Source organism: Candoia aspera, chromosome 4, assembly GCF_035149785.1.
Source record: "Candoia aspera isolate rCanAsp1 chromosome 4, rCanAsp1.hap2, whole genome shotgun sequence".
In the NCBI taxonomy this organism is placed as follows: domain Eukaryota; kingdom Metazoa; phylum Chordata; class Lepidosauria; order Squamata; family Boidae; genus Candoia; species Candoia aspera.
Genome location: NC_086156.1, coordinates 17,393,667 through 17,414,356, shown reverse-complemented (window position 1 = coordinate 17,414,356; position 20,690 = coordinate 17,393,667). Strand labels below are relative to the sequence as shown.

The window sequence follows — 20,690 nt, the reverse complement described above, 5'->3', positions numbered from 1 at the left end:
AGTATATGATCCAAAGCGCCACAGTCCAGATGTGCATGCATCGAGGATTCCACTGTGCTAAAAAAAAATTTCACAACTGTCACTTATGGAAAGGTCTGTGGACACCAGTGCTCTTGGACCAAGGCAATTACATTCTCATTAAAATAAATGTGTCAAAACCACAACAAACTTGGGCCACTCCACCCAAGCTACTGAGATGTTAATTTCTGTTTCAAAACAGAGAACAAAGGAATCTCATACAGATTAATAATTTCCACTATCACTAGTAGAACACAACGTTGATATATTTTATGTGCCTAGCATTAGAGATCCTCTGGGCTATCGTAACGTTCGGTAATAAGATGCTAAATGCTTCCTTATTCTCAACCAAGAACAATTTAAGCATAGCCTTTCGTGCTGTATCTAAAGAGAAAAATCTATTTCTAAAGAAGCACTTTGGATCATCGTATAAACAAAATGTAGGCATTAGCAGATACCAGGCACTTTTGCACTCTGGATATTGTTGTATCCACTGATAATCAAAGATACTTAGGACTTAATAGTTAGAAGAACCACAGTGATGTAATCAGATAAGAAATTAAAAATGGAACATTTTAGTCGAAAAAAATAATCCCGATCCGTATTTTCATGCAAACTAAACGGTACTGAAACACAACCATACTTAATTCATCAAATGCAAAAAAACCTGAGCCACTGAAGAGTACATTGCATATGTTCAGTGCCAAGCTACAGGATGTGTCAAACTGGTGTAGATTTCCAAGACTACATTGTAGTTGCTGGCACCTCCTCTGTGTAATGTAGTTTGAAAACATAAATGCAACCACCTATTTACACTACTTTGGCCAAGGCCTGGTGAGTTATCTGTGTCTAAACTAAAATATTTACATGGAATGTTGAACTGTCAAGCCAGTGTTTCAAATCACAGAGACCTTTGCATTGAGAAGAAATATTTTAAAAATCTAATCTCTTTATATATATATATAAATGAATATATATATATTCATATTCCTATAAGACAGCTAACACTTTTATATGTTAGCGTAAAATAACTGGGCTTCCTCTTTGCATGCTAAGGCTATGAAGCATCACCATCACATGCTATTGCTAAGACAGATTCACTGACACAAACACGTATCTCTCTTTATCCAGTAACGTATTTGGTGTTAACAGAAAATCAAGGAAATTTTTAAAGTTCCTTTCTGCATTTCAGAGAACACAGCTTTAAGTATTAACTACATGGCCTTGTGTAAAATGGGAATGATTCACAAGTTTTCACACTGAAACATAGCTTGTAGGTTTTTCTCAAAGGCAGCTTTAGAAAGATATATATTTAAATTAATCAAGTATTTATATAAATACATTTATACAACTGACTCAGTTGCAAAGGCTACTATCCTCCACCACATCATCTTATTCTTATATAAGAATTATTCAAACCATCTCAAGCTTGTCCCATTGTCTTAAATCCCACCAAAGGTCAATATACAAATACGTAAGATGTAAAATATTATATATTGCTTGTTGAAAATATCTAAGATAATTTTTCCACCAAAGTAACTTAAATTTGCTCAATGTCAAGCTGAATGTAGAGGAGCAGTTTGCATTCTATGTGTATAGATCAGTATTGGACACTTACATCGTTAACAAAAAAATGCTCCAGTTATAACATTTTCAAGTGCTAACAAAAACTATATATGGTATTAGCAGTGATCTCTCATCTTAAGATCTTCTATCAAACCTTAGCTTAAAGGAAATGTCATGGTAGAGTGCAAATTATTTATGAAAGATGGTATTACAATAGTTGAGGATAATTTTTTTTAAAAAAATAAGGAAAGAATCCAGTAAAAATAAGGCTTTGCTGTGTTCTGCTGCCTAGAGAACTCTACTAACCCACAGAAAATAAGATCAACATTCTACTGCAACGTGTATCTAACTTGTCATAACGAGAAAAGGACCCAAGCAACAGTATGTCCACTCAGACCCAACTAAGTACCATATTAAAGTATTGTGAAACGTTTGTGTAGCGTTAGGAATGCACCCAACTGACTGGGACCCAAAATGTTTCTCTCTCCAGTTTGTCAAAGATTGTTTTCAATTCATTGTATGCTGTGGTGAGATCATCATTCACTATAACTTTGTCAAAAAGATGGCTGTATTGACTTTCCATAATTTGTGCAGATTTAATCATTTCTTGAAAGTCTTCTTCCTAAATAAAGAGAAGTGATTAGTCAAGAGAAGCAAATCAATTCCTAGAACTATAAAACTTACAGGAAATTATAATTTATATCTTGGATAAAAATCTGGCTCCATAACTGGAAGGCATTTCCACACATGTAGGGTAAGTTCCCATATACTGCCCCTGCTGTAAATATTCCAATAATTACTTTTCAGCAGCCACAGATGGAGAATCAATGCCCTCTTCTCACTGTATCTTTCAGTTCTGCTATGTGATAATAAAGGCAGGATAGAAAATAAATAAATAAAAAATTTAGGATGGAAGTTCGACATTTTCTAACAGTTCATTAAAAATTGAATGAAAATTATAATTATTACAAAATATATATCTCAAATTCAAATTATTTCAAAACTTTATTTTGTCCAACTTCCAAACCTTCCCCATTCTCTTGTACATCAGTCATTAACTGATAATTTTAAAATGCCGGTGTATTATAAACAGAAGTAGAAAAATGTCTTTAAACCGTTTATATGAATGATGTCCTGAGCTGTGTATTACCTAAGACTATGTCTGCTGTAAGCAAGAGATTCAGTAGGACACAATATTTATTTTTGGAAGTTTGAGAGGAATCCAAAGAATCCTTCCTTTTAGATTCCTAGGTCTCTTTCTACAGTTCATTCAGTATGTTTATGTCACTGTTTTTGGAAAAACTGAATGTAGCCATATAAAATTAAGATAGAAATCTTAAAAAAGGAACACCCTTAAATTTGGAAAAAAGAATCACAGTTTTCCAAATTAAGACACTTTTTATTTGGCAGCCATGGCTGAAATGGACTAAAAGGAATTGTCCAAGTTCTGTATTTTTAGATAACCAAGTCTGAAAAGTACAAAACTTAGGGCAATTTTTCACATTTCTAGGAAAGCAAAATTTACTCACTTGGAAAGGCTTGGCAGCAGCTTTTTCATCCTTGCTTGAGATTATTTTGGCATTTTTTCGTGTCTCTCTTAAACGCTCAATTGATGGAGGTTTTATAAATATAACAAATGGTTTGAATTCCAATGTCCTTAGATGCTTCACCGTCTAGAGAGATGAAAAAATTAAGGTGAGCATGCTTATTTTAAAATGTATTTACTCTGAACAAGGCAAGTCATCTCTTGTTTCTATCTGGCATTCCTCTCATTTTTTTCTCTGTCATTCCCCAAAGGTACTGTTATTAGGTATAGTTTACGTAGCATTTTAATTGTTTGGTAAAATTTACAGTCTTTCATTCAAATGATTCTTTGCAGAATTTCTTGAAACGCTAGTCATTTTTTCTTATGTATTACAATATCCTTAACATAGAACTATGAATAAGGGGGGATGCAATTCTGAATAAGATGTTATGCTAAGCAGATAGTATTTTAATCTTCAGGTCCACACTTTTACTCTGCTAACAGTTCCAGGTACAACTGCTAGGACATTAACAATTCTCTTTTGCCACTAATTTTCCCCTTGAATTTTTAATAGAGTGCAGATCATATTAGTGTAATGGTAGAAAAATTAAATAACTTATTGCTTACTTACATGAGGCTGTACATCTAGCAAACAAACTTTATTTTTTGCCAGAACAGATCTAACTGAGTCAATGCTGGTACCATAGTAATTATTTTTATATTCTCCATATTCAATAAATCTGAAATAAAAATAATATTTAATATTTCATTTACAAATCTTATTTTCATATGTCTTATTTATCTGTTTTTTTAAGAAGGCATCCTGTTATCTTAACATTGACACAGAAGGCTCAAGGGATCATGTGGACAGTAACATGTTTTAAAGAAACCCAGATGTAAAGAAACTGAATGAAAATTGTAATTATTACAAAATATGTATCTCAAATTCAAATTGTCCCAAAAGTTTATCTGCCCAACTTCCAAACCAGTTAGAACAATTAGTGTAAGCCTGCACAGCATATACACTGAACACAAAACAAATCTAATTCTTTCCTATTTTCAAAAACGCTCTTTAAATCTAGAGAAACTTCTGATAGATTCATCTTGTTTTTGAAACCACTACATATCTGTCCTTAGACAATACCTGATTTCAAATGATGGCAAATATAGTGTATTTCCATCAGTGTTCAGGTTGCCCACTTGAGCACAATACATATGGTTTATGCTAGCAATTGAAATTTAAACTATGCTCTTGGCGTCCAAGGATTCTCATCAAGTTAGCTCTACCATCTGGCATAACACTGAGATGAAGAAACAATCTCACATTAGCAATGCAAAATAGCACAAAAATATTATGACATGAATTTCTTGCTTCCCACATACTTGTTGTTCTGTATATCTGTCTCGAACAAGTGCTTGGAAATAAAATTGTATTCAACACCATCACTTTCTTGGCTCCTTCGAGGTCTTGTTGTGTCTGGTTTTATTGAAAGAGCATTAAAAACCAGTTTGAAAATGAATGGAAACAAACAGCTCTATTCTACTGCTTTTAATTACCAACGAACTGTTGCAATTCAGGTAGACGGAATTCAACTTTCAGAAATGCATGTCAAAAATTAAATACAAGAATTCCGTTTCCCCTCCACAAATACAAATCTGGAATGGGTTTTGGTTGGTACATATCCTTTCCTTGCTGTCATGCACTTTCTATATCAAACAGCAATAACCCCATTATATTTGAATGCTCAATCTACTCTAACTCTGCTATCAGATCCCCTTTCCAGTTATTTCCATAGCTGGAAGAAGGCTGGCAAAAGAAGAATGCATATCGTGAGTACCACGCTTGCTTTCCCTGCATGAAAAAGCCCTTTTTCTGCTTGCTTCCACCCATGCAATTCTGGAGAAATGGAGCCAATTTATTTACATTCCTCATCAAATGAAATATTCTTTAAAAAAAACTTAATTCAGATATCCCTATCCCTATCCAAATTCAACTCCAAGCAGATTATGTTTATGCTAATTAAAGTGAAACTGAATCATACAGTAAGAATGGACAGAGTGGACTTTTTCACTTACGTGGAACTGTCACACCATAATGGTGAGTATCACTGATTAACAATTTCCGTTTTAGTTCATTCAGTCCTACACCAACAGGCCCTGAAAGTTTAAATGTGTTTCAATCAATTGTTCTGACTATTAATATTACAACATAGTACCTTCTGTTTAGTAATGCAAAAGGTTACTCAAAAACATTTTTATTGGAACAACTCCACTATCTTCAGCATTCACTATGTGGATATCTAAAGAGATTGTCTAAGTCTGTGGGTTTCACAAACTTTGGCTTTTAACTATCTTTGAAATCAATCGCCTGTCATGTACGCTGCCAAAGAAACACAAGCTTGCATGGTCAATTGACTAATGTTAAAAAAGAATCTTGACGGAATATGGAGATTAAGCTGGTACTAATCTCAGAATTCATGACATTATATCCTTCTTTTTTTCTCCAGTATATTTAATATCTACCATACTTTGTACTTAAAATAGCAATGTGTGATTACATCTTTTGGGGAAAAATGCTGTTTCAGAAAATCTTTGGTTTTCCTCAAGAAAAGTTGTGTGCTATTCAGGAATGCATTTAATTCATCTACTTGTTGTGCTTAGATGAAAATGTTCCGAGGGAGACTAAGTAATCTTTTAAACAAAACTCCAAATTATACAAGAGTTGCTTATAATTTAGGCAAGATTAACACAGGAAAAAGCATTACTGAGAAATACTAAACAACTTTACATGTATCATAAAAATCTAATGATGATGATGATACGTTTCAGCCACAGCTAGATGCAGGGCCCTGTGGATCCTGATAAGATGATCAAGGCGCCCTCATACACATTGACAATCAAGATAGGATTACTATTTCATGGATTTCCTCTCTCCAGCCTTTCTTTAGCTCCTGCTATGGTATTTTTTCCCCTCTCTAGTTACTCTGTTTGGAACAAATTTCCAGTGGTGTAAGGGACAAGGAGCAATTATCATTTTTCCCATTTGCTCACCTGCCCTCTCTCTTGTCCCTGGATTCAAGGGAGTAGCTACCCTCCTCCTTGATGTCCCCAGATTAGGCCAGAAGCACAGAAAGAAGATACTTTATATAATTAAACAAATCAGCTAAGAATTAACTACAAGATCATGAATCCTTACATATACAGAAGCACAGAACATGTGCAGAAAAGCAGGCATGTGCTTTCTGTAGACCAACAGTGAAAACAGTAAGGCTACTCAGGGTTATTTTAAAAATGAGAATGTTCTTGTTAAATAAACAGGGCAAAATAAAGTTGAAATCATGTTATAAAGAGTCTATGCTCTGTAAAGGATACTAAATTTGGTTAAAAATAGCTAGGCAATTATTTCTTAAGCAGATTCCAACAAAAAAATCCAATCCAGTTTTGCCTCAACCAACTGTGTGAAAATTTAATTATCTGTCCTTCTGTTCCTTGGCACTAATATTAAACTTACTTCACACGTCGTATTGGATGCTGCTACTAGTTTACATAAAGCTTTTAAATCTGATCATTTGTACCACGCCTCTATCAATATTGCCAGTTTTTCCACAGTTTACCCAAGACACTTTTATGAAATTGGCCAGACTTAAGCTCTTTCTAATACCAAGAGAAAAAACATCAAAATGACTGGGTCTGCAATAAATTTGTGAACTGCTTTTGTTACTATAAAGGCACACTTTCTTCACTTGATTTATTATCTCCAAAATAAAATAAAATTTCTACGTAGTTCTTAGAGTTAGCAAATGTGATTTGTTATAAAAAGTCTACCTATCACACTTTTCACAGGGCTCTGTTGATATAGGTGTAAAAGCAACTCAACCATGTTATTACTTGCTGAGTGGAATCCACAAATTCTTGCTCACAGTAGCGGGTGCCTGAATTTGTGCATTAGAAAATGGCAAAGCTGTTCATTAAAAACTGATTTTAAGTGTCCCCTTGAGTATAAGCTTTATAAAAACAGCAGTACTACAGTTTAGAATAGTCCCCGATAGAGGGTCATATTTCTTCTGGTTTGCAACTTTTATAATGGGAAAAATTCTACTAATGAAGGGTTGGCTTATATTCTTTCATGAAGGAAGCAAAAATGTAGTGCAACAAATACTAGAAGAGCTGAAAATAGTTCTATTTTAAATTCAGTGTATGAGAACATATCTTAAAGGACAGTGCTCTTATTATTAGAAAAACGCTACAGGCTTCTCAACTGATGCTTCATTTTGTAATTGATAAAACTCAAGGATCAATGTTCTGGAACACATGTATGGAGCTCAGTTAACCCAAATGGCTGGTTTTGAACATTCAGTGGTTTTAGCTATAAGGAGAATATAGAAACAGTAAACACAACAGGACAGAGCCCCTACCTAAACAGGCAGATAGGAGTCCTCCCTTAGTTATGACAGAACAATTTGGGTAATTTAAAAACACAGTAAAGAATGATCTGGTATCTGAAAGAACTTCAGATTCAGCCTATTTATATAAATAATGCATTAGTATAGACAATTTGGTGTGTTGTTTATTATGAAGTTACATTCCTGAGCTTCAGAATTTATGCAAGAACAGAGAATATTATTACTGGCACATAGCCCTAGCAGTTTTGAGTCACAGAAATTACATGAAAATGACATTCTAAAGCTTTAAGGAAAGAGTAACTGATGTACAAAATGCTAGTACAAAAGCTGCTCTGTGCTTTTTTTTTTTTTTTTTAAATTGGTTAGGAATCCTACCTAACATGGCAGATTGGCTCATGGTTTACTGTCCCTTTAGTGAGCTGTGACAATTTAAGAGGGTAGAGGCAATTCCATATTGCAGCTTAAGTTCCCAGAGGTTCCTGAAGCCATCTTTTAAAATTCCAGTCTGGATTGCAGTGGGTTGGTGCTCAGATGATAGGCACCACAGGTCCTGATTGATCCTGTTTCTTGCCCTTTCCATCTGTAGAGGAAAGGCAAGACTCCCCTGGCAGGGCCATGTGTGGGTGGGTCTTCCAGTGTCTGCCTTTTCCTTTTAGGACTGTTTCCACCTAACCAGTTGCCAAGCTTCTCCTTTGCTTTCCCAGATATTTGCACCCATGGATGTCTTCATACCCCTTCTCACATTCTCTTCCTCAACACTATCACAGACCCATTCATTCATTCATTGCATATAACTGCCCATCTCACTTTCAAGAGAGTCTAGCCAGCTTACATAAAACAAATAAAAGACATTATTGTACCATTGTTAAATGGTAACAAAGAGGATGTTCTCTGCTTCTATGTTCTATCTTGGGACTAGAGAAACTTTGTAGGAAGGAAGAACTGATGATTCAGCTTTGTGGAAGCAAAGGAGCATTCAATGAAACTTTCTAGTTTTGTTTCAGTATGCCTATGCTCCAACGTAAAATATTTGGGAGGCAAAAAAGAAAAGGGAGGGAAGCTTTACAGTCTGGGAAAGCAAGGGGAGAATGACCTACCCAACAGGGTCAGAAACTGAAAGGGTGCCCCCAGGAGATGGGAGATGCAAAGAGAGGAAGTGGGAAAACGGGGGGTGAGGAAGATTCATTGACTTAACTAGCTATCATTGCATCAACCACAAGATGATTATGAAAACAACAACAAAGAAAAGGAGGAAGAGAGGTGGTGGCAAGGGCTGACCAGTGAAGAACATGCAAACTAACAGCTCAGGATGAAATGGCTGCATTGGGAGTGGGGGCAACCAGCCACATGAGGGAAGGGTATATGCCAGGTGCTGTAGCTAATTGGAGCTGGGGCTGTCACTAGATAGGAAGAAGTGTTGCAGACCATCTGCCTGGAAGGGCTTAAGATGAGGCTTAGGATGGAAGACAGCAGTTCTGAAGTAGAGCTTCAAAACATGGGCAGGCAGTGTATATGTGATGGACTGAAAGGGCGGATGATGATGTCATGTGCTACTGTGTTCAAGAAGCAGTGGGTGGACTGGACTGGTGATGGGGCAAACAGAAATGAAGATCTGCTCTAGGAAGGGTGAAGATGACCACCAACAAACAAGGATACAGCAACAAGAGAATCTGACCAGGGAAAGGAGAAGTAGAGAAATTCTCTAGGGGTTCTGAAACTATTTGAAGCCCTGGGGCAACAGAATTCAGAATTCTTAGGCAGGAGTCCAGCACTTCCGTTTTGCATAAACTATACATAAGGGCTGTAATGAAAAGGCTATATGTTGCTGGAAAACTTGGAAATTAACATTTTCAGATAGTGAAATGCTTAGTATAGAGCAGGACCTTAAATGTTGGCAATTAAAACTATGAAACACCCTTTCTGTGGAAATTCTAATATTCAGACGTCTCTTAAAGCTTTAAGAAGAAAACTGTTAGCACCGTTATCTTAACTTGCTAATTTACTACATTTTTCAATTACTGTATTTGTTTAATTTTTTTAAAAGCAGGAGATTGTAACGGATGGATCAAGGCTGAAATTTACAGGCAATGTTTCTGACATCCACATAGAACTATTTTTGCTCAAGTTTTGAAATTTTTGCAAATTTAAAAACAAAACAAATATGGTAAATTAATTTAAAAAATTGAAATAAATCTGGAAACAATACAGTTAATGTTCAATAATTTGACCTAACCTCTTAATTGGGGAGTTAAAACTTACCAACTAAGACAATAAGCCTGTATTTTTCATTAGGCTGCCGCCTATATTTTGCTACTTCTTCATAGGTTGGGACATCTGCGGTGTCGTACTGATCACTCTTCTTGCATTCATACATTGTCTTGTTTGTTTTTCTGTCCTTTCTGCTTAGGCGAAAACTTCTCCTAAAACCAGCTGTAGTTATATTAAAAAAAAAAAAAAGCAAATGTAAACATTACTAGCCAATGAAGCAGGCCACCTAAAACAAATGACCCTTCAAACAAAACATTTACTATTTTTGTTATATTTTTCACCATTATTTCTACACACACACTCACACACACTGCTTCTATTCCTCCAAATATCATGTGAAGGTGAAAGGTCCCCTGTGCAAGCACCGAGTCATGCCTGACCCTTTGGGGGGATGCCGCTTTCGCGATGTTTTCCTGGCAGACTATAGAGCGGGGTGGTTCGCCATTGCCCTCCCCGGTCATCACCTTCCCCAGCAAGCTGGGTGCTCATTTTACCGACCTCAGAAGGATGGAAGGCTGAGTTGACCTGAGCCGGCTACCCGGGAATCCAGCTTCCGCTGGGATCAAACTCAGGTCATGGGGAGTTTCGGTTGCAATACTGCCACCTACCACTCTGCAAAATCATATATTAGGGCAGTGAAATTACTGTGACTTTTTTTTAATCTGTTGTCAAATCAGAAAATACTTCGGAGATTCCATTCTGCTTCCAAAGAAGATTGCAGCTCATTTGGGTTACCCAGTTATTTTTTCTTGAAGCACTAATTCTATAAATATGCATTGTAGATAAAAATTAGAGAGGTTCTCTAAGATTTGTTCAGTTTCACAGCTGAGGCATATTTCTCTTAAGCACTGAAAACAAGAACATACTATGGCCCTCAACTCTACAGAATTTGCTAAAAAAAAAAAACCCTAAACCAACAGATCCCCAGAAAGGTGATAAATAACTGCAAGATACATAGAATACTTTAATAGGACACAGCTTGATCGTCTACATATATGCTGTCATGCATGGAAAAGTTCATATAGTTGATATCCACACTGGTTCAAAATGATACATATTTCTAGAAAGGCATTAATAATGCCATGGTCTTTTATTCCATTAAAAATTATGCAATCTTTTCAGAGCAATAACCAGGTTTTAACAGAAAATCATAATGTGTTCATTAAACATGGTATAAAGAAGGATTAAGGAAAAACAATCATATCATGCAATATAGTTGTTTTGAAAATAAAATAGGTGGAGTAAAAAATTAGAATAGTCAATATAAATAATCAACAGTTATTTAGATGTATTGCTCTTAAATGCTGTTCTTTGTTTCATTTGTTCAACCAAATACCTAAGAATAGTACTTCTGACTTGGATATACTGGTGTGAAGTAGTATGCTGTGAGAGGAAACAATTTTCCAAGGTGAGCAGGGGATTTCAAACCAGTTAGCAAACCATAAACATTAAGATCAGAATGAAGTTAATTAACTATAGTTTCCAGAATATTTGTTAATGTTTTACAAAAAGTCCCTTTCAAATCAAACTCAGTTCCTGATTGCTACACCAATAAGCTTATTTTCTTGGCAATAATGCAGAGATGGCTTGCCATCTTCTTCCACAATATATTTTTGACCTCCAAACTAGTCTACAGCCAGTTGTGACAGACTGCTAGAAATTGGTAGAAGTTTCAGGACACTGATGTGGAGATTACAGGTAGTCCTCACTTAATGACCACAATTGGAACAGGAAACTCCATCGCTAAGCAATGCAGTTGTTAAGCAAGATGTCATATGACCATGACTTGCAATTTTACTGCCGGCTTCTCCACTGCCTCTGCTTCTCAGAATCGGGCTGTGAAGCATGCAAATGGTGATCATGTGACCACAGGATGCTGCGAGGGTTGTAAACCCCCACTGGTTGTGAAGTGCCCAAATCTCGATCATGTGACTGTGGGGACACTGTGATAATCATAAGTGTGAGGACTGGTTGTACAATTATTTTTCTAGCGCAGTCATAACTTCGAACGGTCACTAAACATGGCAGTCATTAAGCAAGGTCTGCCTGTATGTTCCTTGACTGTTTAAAGGTCGGAAATCTGCAAAGACTTGCAATATACACACCACCCACTCCCCAACTGGGACCCAAATTTGTTATCACATATGATGGCAATGATCTCCACTGGTAAGGAAGTATGTGGTATACTGTAGATATTGCTGAGCAGACTAGATCAGGTAGTGGTTTAGACACTGTCAACACATTGTTATCAGAAGCATTCTGATCCCAAGGAAATCCTGCGTGAGATGAAACCTTGTGAAGATGGAACAGCCACAGTAATGTAGTGCTATGGGGCCAAATGTATTTGGAATGGTGCTATTCTGAGAGACCACTAATGACAGTGCTGACAAGGATCCTAACTTCAGTTTTGATGGTTTCAGTATCATGAGCTTCATGAGATATCGGGGCAACAAGGGCTTAAGTAAAGATTAGACCAAATACTTAAGAATGGGCACCTCAAATCCACATTGACTGCTTCAAAGGCTGCTCTCCCAGAGAAATGTGAAGGCAGGATAGTGGCATGAAATTTTGGCAAGGATATACATTCCGATGCAGTGACCCAAAGACAAAACAGGCACTTATAGTGACCATTTGTGGGGAGGGAAAGCTGCAGCATTTAAAAAAATATGGCCACAAAACAAACCACAACACAACTAAGGAGCTCCAAAAGAAACTTGGAAGGGACAAAACACTGAATTACCTTCCTTTAAGAAATCCAGAAGACAGAAGAAACGGGAGAAAAAAAGATCTGGAGCAGACAGACCACAAAGGAACGCTTTTCAGTGTTCAACAGTGTTGTGGAAAAAGCTGAAGAGATTTTGGCAGTCAGGCTCGATTTACTGGAGCTCTTGCTTTTTCACCCTAGCTAAAGAATGTTACAGAACCAGATCCGTTACAGAACTGATTTGCCCAGGCATAAACTATCAAGGTGATGCACGGAGATTACAAAGAATGTTAACATTTTAATTCTGGTAATTGTGAAAATGCAAATAACATTATGGCTTTTAGAAATACAGGTCATCCTTGTTTAACGACCACTCATTCAGTGACTGTTTGAACTTACAACAGCACTGAACTAGTGGTACTTATGACTGGTCCTCATACTTACGTTGGTCACGATGTCCCCGTGGTCACATAACCACCATTTGCGATCTTCTTTGCCAGCTTCCTACAAGCAAAGTCAATGGGGAAGCTGGCAGGAGGTCGCAACTGGTGACCACACGACATCCTCGCTTAACAACTTGCGATGGTTCACTTAACATTGGCAACCAGAAGTGCCAGAATTTCCATTGCTATGCAGTACGGTCACGTGACGTCGCGCTTTATGACTGTGCTGCTTAGCAATGGAAATTCCAGTCCCAATTACCATTGTTAAATGAGGACTACCTGTATGTAGGCTCTACTTTGGAGAAATTCTAAAATAAAATAATTTCCTATTTGGTCAGCCATGGGAAAACCTCTGCAGTTTAATAAATCACGACAGCAGAGAAAAGTAGCTGTCACAGATACAGCCAGGGTCCTACTAAATTTTAATATGTATTTGAGCATTTCTTTCTTTGTTGGATTTGTGTCCATCGAAATCACAAGGGTCTTTAGACACTTACTTGCTTGATAGTTATAGGCTTGCTTCATATTTAATCACTAAAATACCTGCAAAGTAAACTTACTGAATAATCTATTGTTGCCAAATCAATGCAGCAGAAGTTCAAGTGGCACAGTATTTACTGGTGAAACACAGCTTAAGCTGATGGATATTGGAGACTTACAAACAAGACCTGGTGAAGGTGTCACATCTTAAAGCCAGCAAAAGGCTTGTTATTAACATAGGGAAGACATTTGTGGAAGAAAAATGAGTATGTTACTCTACATAAATGCAATGAATACCACTCCTCAGAGGAGCTAAGATCATTCAGGGTCAGTGAACATGGCCAAGTGTTCCCGCCACTCAACAGTGCTCTAAAAGCAATGTTACACACAGAAGAGAATTATCAGTCTGTCATTCACTTAAACAGAGAAAAAGAAAGGACTTCAGTTGGGGGCAGCACATAGTATAAGTCAAGAATCCTTTGTGTAATGCTAGGGTCTAGGAAAGAAGGAAAGTATATATCCTCCTTTGTTTTAAAATTGAGATGAAAATGCTGCCTCATGTACTCAGATTGGGTGAGACATTTCAGAAATATGAAATATAAATTGAAATCAACATAACAGGAGGGACAGGGACACCTACAAAGATCAGAATTGTGCAAGCAGTGATTTTCCCTGTGACACTATGAGGGCAAACTTGGATTTTGAGGAAGCAGGATAGAAAGACCATGGATGCTTTTGACCTGAAAATACCATGGACAGCCAAAACAAAACAAAACAAAAAACAACAAAAACCAGCAAATGGATCACAGAACAAATCAATCCAGAGTTCTCACTTGAATTTTGAATTATCAAATTTTGGACACATTATGTGGAAACCTAGCTCCCTGGAGGAGTCTATAATATTTGGAAATGTGTAAGGGAAGGAGAGAAGAGGATGACCAGCAGCAGGATGGATGAAATCTGTTACAGTGGCGAAGAGTACACCACCAAAAGACCTGAAGGGCCAGGCTGGGGACAGATTGTCCTGGAGAAAATCTATCTATATGGTTTCTAAGAGTTGACCCTGACTTGATAGTACATAATCAATCAATCAATCAATCAACCGGAGGAAATAAAATTGTAAAATCACCCAAACAGGAACTAACTTAAGTAGCACTTCTCCACAGTGCCTTTTTTCTGATGTTACTTCATGATGTACTGTGATTCCTGAGGCATTGTTGAGAAAAAAGGGTATTCTTGCCAACCCCATCCAAATTTCAGCAGCAAAGCAATTATACTTTAAAAAAAATGTCTACAATTTGATCCAATAAGTCTCTGTCCCAGCATGAAAGTTCTGTCTCTCTTTTTCATTTGGCCTCAACTTTCCAGAAAGTACAGCTACTGCTGCAAGTTTAGGCTCACTGCCAGTTCTAAAGTGCACAGCCGAGGAAAAGCAAACTATTCCCTGAGGGGCTTTGTCCCACAGAACATCAATGAAAGGCCCTGAAAAGTCAGCTCCTATATGCAGAAATCTCGTCCTTGGGCCCCATTTCTCCAGCAGCCTAGAGCACAACAGGTTTTACAGAATGTTTATGTCTGCTTTTCAACTAACATTTCACAGCCAATACATCCAATGAGGTTTTTAAAAAATGCTTTATGAATAATTCAGACACTAGGAACAGATATGGAGCAAGACTAAACATTTTACAGCTTTAGAAAGGATGCCATTTGGGATTACAGCTTAGATCTCAAGAATCCTTTGAAGTGTGCACGTATGCACATAGATAGCGCATGCACAAACCCCAAATAATATATCACCAATAGCAGTTTGCACGCTTGACATTTTGGTCTTCCATTACGGAAAGTGTACCCAAACACAGCAAAGCAATGAATTGAACATGCCCAGCTCTGTTAAAATGCAGTTTATTGCAGGGGAGCTGCTGAACTTAAACATTTGAACCCCATACCAGGAATAAATAAAAAAGTTGCTTCCAAATTTGAGAGCATTAAACACAAAGCACTCAAATTTAAAAGCTATCTTCTAAGATTTCATGCTAGAAATTTAAGTCTTAGGATATTATGTTCCTCATTTTATAAGTAAATTTTATAAACAACAGATTTCAATTGTTGTTTTATATTTAACTGTTGCTTTACCTGCTTTATTGTATCTCCTCCAGAGTCATATCCATGAGATGGGTGGCTACGTAAACTTGATAGATAGATAGATAGATAGATAGATAGATAGATAGATAGATAGATAGATAGATAGTTTCAACCTTTTTAAAAAAATGCTTTGTGCTGGATATGGTATCTTTACAAAACTAAAATGTGAATACAGACTTGATGAATTCTGAATTATCTATACTTAAAATAGGTAATAGCCTAACTTTTAGGAACAATCATCACAAATATAACAGTAAAATCTATTTACCTATCTAGCAATAGGACATGAGTTTTAATCTTTATAAAATATTCTCTACAATGAGTCAAAGGTGGTGCATTAATTGCATTTTTAAAAATGTACACAGATAAAACAAAAAGGTAACATGTACGGAACTTTTCATAATAGGAAATGGAACCACAGTTTTACACACACACACACACACACACACTCTGTCTCTCTCTGAGTATTAAGTAATGCAAGTGAAAAATAATTTTGCTTCGAATATTAACAAACTTTAATAAGAAGAAAAATGAGAGTCAACACTGTAAATATCTCAGCTTGTGAGAAGATAGATATTATTTGGGAGAAGAAATTATCTCTAATGCCTAAATACGATCACGGCCATATGGCCATAGGCATGTACCTATTGGAGAATGAAGTTCACCTGGAAACAAACCTATCTACCTATCTTATGAAAGTATTCAGATTTAAGGGTGTTTTTTTTTCCTTCCAAGTGGAAGAACCCCTTCTGTCCTTATATGGGATTACTATCCAGTGGAAACTTACACCAGACACACTGAGGAAGCAGCCTCTTTTTGTTTTATTTTATGGTGTCCTATGAAATAGTCCATCTAGCCCAACACTGTTCTAGATTATTACCATGCTCTTTGGAACAGATTTTTCAGCGTGCAAAAGACTGAACAAAACATTCCTTTCTTCCTTATTGGCAAATGTGGAACGTTTATCCATTGTGCTAAGTCAATAATATATGGTACATGGACTAGTCACTGTGTAGAACCCTCCTACTGGATCATTAAGTTAGGATGCAAACAAATATCAACAGTCATTCAAATGAATTATTCTTGAAACAGTTTGATTTACAGTGACAAACAGTTGAACAACTGCACAGGCCTCTACATCTTCAGACAGTTACAGTGACCAGGGAAGCACAATCCGTCAAGCTACACTGTAGTTGGGTGTAGAGTGTCATTTGACTAATACCCACAGATTAAGCCCTTCTCTTAACCACAGTCCATTGGTGTAGCTTCTTCTTGTCACACCTGATCAAATGTGATCCTATATGCTGCCTAAAACAGGACTAACAGCTAATTTATTGTTACGTAATCAAAATGAAGTGAGGTGCAGAAATGACCAAAAAGCACAGCACCTTCTCCAGTTTCTTCTTCACCCTGTCTGGAAAGTTTGTTTCAAAAACAAAAAGGATGGGAGAATCATGAACTTTCTGCCATCTTGCAAACAGAGACTCACACAATGTATTATCATCATATGTTTGACAGCATCTTGCATCATAACAAAACACCAGGATAGGCATAATGCTGTGGCGCCTTGTAGAATCTACTTTCTCCGAGATTTTGATATATTATTTGGAGAAACCGAGGTACACTTTGGGATACATAGTCCCAGTTCCTTATGCATTTATATATAATTCACTTATTAATTGTATGATGGCTTTAATCTTGACTGTGTCTGGCATACAAACAAAGTACTGGGCCAGAAGCAGTGGTGTGTCAACTCACTAAGGATACTGAATTGACAAAAAAGTCCCTCTGCAGTGTACATTCTTCATTTGTTGGTGTTACTTTATGTAAGCTGTTTAAATTGCTATATCCAGTCTAATCCTGCATAATTTTTCTGTTACATCATTGCTACAGAGATTAATCACCTAAAATTGTTATTACTAGGGATATAGTCATTAAAATCGCATTCATCATTATTCCTCATATAGTACAAATTCATGTTCTGGTTCACAGACTAATGTGCAATGCAACAGACTTGTAAGTAAGCCAGAATCATTGTTTTTAAAAGTGTATGTCTTTAAGAGACCTTTCATGCTTCTAATTAAATTCTTCTTATATTATACCCAAACCTAACATCTTTCTAATATACACATCAAAACAATCATGGTATTGAGCATAATGTTGAAAGAGTTGCCAATGAAAATACTTCATGAAATAGGCGGGCAAAGGTGAGCCAGTCCAATAGTGGCTAACTTGCTCTTCCCTCTAGATGTCACAAAATGCTGGGTAATCTTTTCAAATCTAATTGAAAGGATACATATTATAATATCCTGTATAATTCTAAAGAAAATTAAAGCAATTTCTTCACAAATGAAACTAAAGGAAACACAATTATTTCAGTAATTTCCTTATTTCTCAGTTAGTAAAATAGATTACTGTTAGTATGAAGATCCTTTGTGTCAAATCCAGTGAGCCATTTTTTAATCTAACAGTTTCACAACATGCAGTGATGCCAATTTGTTACCTGCAAATTTGTGGCCCATCCAGGAAAAAGCTGAGAAAGAAAAGAGTCTTATGTAAGCAACTGCTCACCTATATGGGCTCCACTGTTGTGACCAGCATATTCAACTTCCTCTGGATGAAGTGTAAAACCATACAGAACAAAAGCCAAGAAATAAAGCAGAATAGTTAGAAGCCCAGCCATAAATGCAAAAGAAGAGTTACCTTAAAATGACAACTGTACAAAGCTTAGCATGAAAAGCCTTCAATATATCATTGTTTAAAAATAAATCAGTATATTGTTCTACAGTTGAGCAAGAGATTCTGGAACACAGCAACATGCATACTTCACGTTTTTATTGCCTTTTCATGATAAAAATTAAAGGCATTCTATTTAGATTTTATGGAAGATAAAAATGCAGTAGCTGAAGCACAAAGATAAAAATATTTACAAAGAATATCAAAGAGGTTTTATGTTTGGCTCAATGGATCAGACAGAAAGGGTTTCTGATGAACATACAGCCCATTTGCTCAATCCAAAACATCTTCATGCTTATCTTAATATGCCAGAGCTCTCTTGACAAAGCAAGTTATAGTTTTCTAATTACGATAAATAGTTGGTTTGGTGAACTCAATGACCTGCAATGGTTATAAGTATTTTGCAAATGTCAGCAGCACAGCAGTTTACAAAGGAAATAAGAAAAACAAATCTGTATACTGAGAAAATAGATTCTAAAATTATGTCGCTGAAATCTGCAATGGAAAAAACTTTTTTCTTACATGAAGTAGAATATTTTAGAATCACGCGATAGCACTGACTTAATCTTTAGTCCCACTGAAATGTTTTGAATGAACGCACCTGTTTATTATCTTATGTTTATTTTGTAACATTCAAATAAATTACCACAAATTTAGCCAAAGCCTGCAAATTCAACCCATATACCAAAACATGTTTCTGCAGGCAGATGTTTCTTTCCAGAGCACTGTTATGTGGGAAGAGAAATACGGGGGGACTAACAAATAGAAAAGGCACATCTGGCAATGGGTTATATCCAAATAACCCCAAGCCTTACCCCACAGTTATCCTCGTGCATACATGTTACCTTGCACATGAGCAACCTGCTCAAACCTCCTTAGCCCATCACAACTCAGATTTGGAACTGTACTGCAATAGCTAAATAACTAGTTTGAATCACTAAACATGCTGTTATTGGTAGTACTTAATTTTCTAATTGCTTCTAAAGTAGAGATGCTTTAATTAATCTAGCTTTTAAGCCATCTCTACCACCGAGCAGGGAAACTTACATGTGTACCTTCAATTTTCTCTGAAAAGCAAAAAGGGGAAGATAGGAGGCAAAAAGATTACACAGACTGAAAACACAGTGGAAGAGTAAAAAATTTAAAACTCAGGAGAAAGACACCTACCACACTCAACTGTCTCCTCAGCTTAGAAGAGCCAAAAAAACAAACAAGCAGACATGTTTTATTTAAAATAATATATTCAGCAAATAATAATGAAACTTGAAAAGAAAACATAACTGAGTGGCATTGAGAATGCATTAAGAACATAATTGGAAGTAGTTTTCACTGGAACGTAGGTTCCCAAAGTTTACGCTTGTTAATTGATGTAACATGTGTTGTGGGACGGGTAGTACTAGAGAAATGCTAACCTCCTGTTAAATTTGCCATTAACAAAGAATTCAGCTGAGACAGAAGCAAAAAAGAGGGCAGCTAATTTTTTTGGTGGAAATGGTAAACTAATACGCCGAGTGTGTGGTGCCTTCAATTACGTAATTGTGTGATCAGTTCATTACCTAGCTGCCCCTTTTATTAGCTGGAATTCAAATAAGATGTTCAAACTTCTCAGGGCCAGTCATACAAACAGTTCTCAACAGGGACCTGAGCTATACAATTATATTAATGTGAACACTGAATTTGGTACCTGTTTCTATGAAATATATTTATCATTTCCATATTTACAACCGTCAGTGAAATGTTAACTGACATTTGTCAATAATGTATCTATTGCTGTAAGTTGGAGCTCATTTTGTTAGAATGAGTAGGAAAAAATTTTTTTTTCCAAAGGGGAAAAAAAATGAAATGAAAAAGAGAACGTGGCTAAACAAATATCCCATGCATTATTTAAATAGACCTTGGTACAAAATTAACCATTTATTTTTAGAATCAGAATGTTTTCCAATGGATGAGACAGGTAATTCTATAGGTGTAACAAAGAACATTTCCAGTCCAATATGGGAGTGCTTCAGAATGACTAAAGAATTTCCTACATATGTACCATTTGGAAGACATAGGTGATGCATGACTTTTTCCCACTAAACTTTATGAAAAATCACAGTGTCTATTAATCTATAATACACTGTATTACTGAGTATCAATCCACAAGGTTCATAAATCAATCCAGAGCATGTGCACACGAAACATTAAAAACAGATCTTTCAGACTGTAGTATAACTTTAGGATCTAGACAACAAATTTTAAAAATCTTTAGAGACATTGTTCAACTGAGTGACAACAATATGTAAAATGTTTTCAGAATATAAATAAACTTTACAATTATTCCATAAAAACAATCCGTGCCAGAAAATATCAAAGGAAAAATGCTATTTTTTTAAAAGGAGAATATTTATGAAAAAAATACTGAA

At 36.2% G+C, this 20,690-nt stretch overlaps 1 protein-coding gene across 2 annotated transcripts in view; it reads right to left on the bottom strand.

Moving 5' to 3' along the window:
- Nucleotides 1-1,143: 1,143 nt before the first annotated feature.
- MPP7 (MAGUK p55 scaffold protein 7) overlaps nt 1,144-20,690 on the bottom strand; it is an 80,619-nt gene continuing 61,072 nt past the window's right edge. For both annotated transcript variants that reach the window (XM_063303478.1, XM_063303479.1), the window contains exons 12-17: nt 9,772-9,942; nt 5,186-5,266; nt 4,493-4,586; nt 3,741-3,849; nt 3,114-3,257; nt 1,144-2,206 (exon numbers count right to left, since the gene is read on the bottom strand). In XM_063303478.1, coding sequence (XP_063159548.1) covers nt 2,027-2,206; nt 3,114-3,257; nt 3,741-3,849; nt 4,493-4,586; nt 5,186-5,266; nt 9,772-9,942 — 779 coding nt within the window. In that variant the 3' untranslated portion in view covers nt 1,144-2,026. The remainder of the gene's footprint in view (nt 2,207-3,113; nt 3,258-3,740; nt 3,850-4,492; nt 4,587-5,185; nt 5,267-9,771; nt 9,943-20,690) is intronic.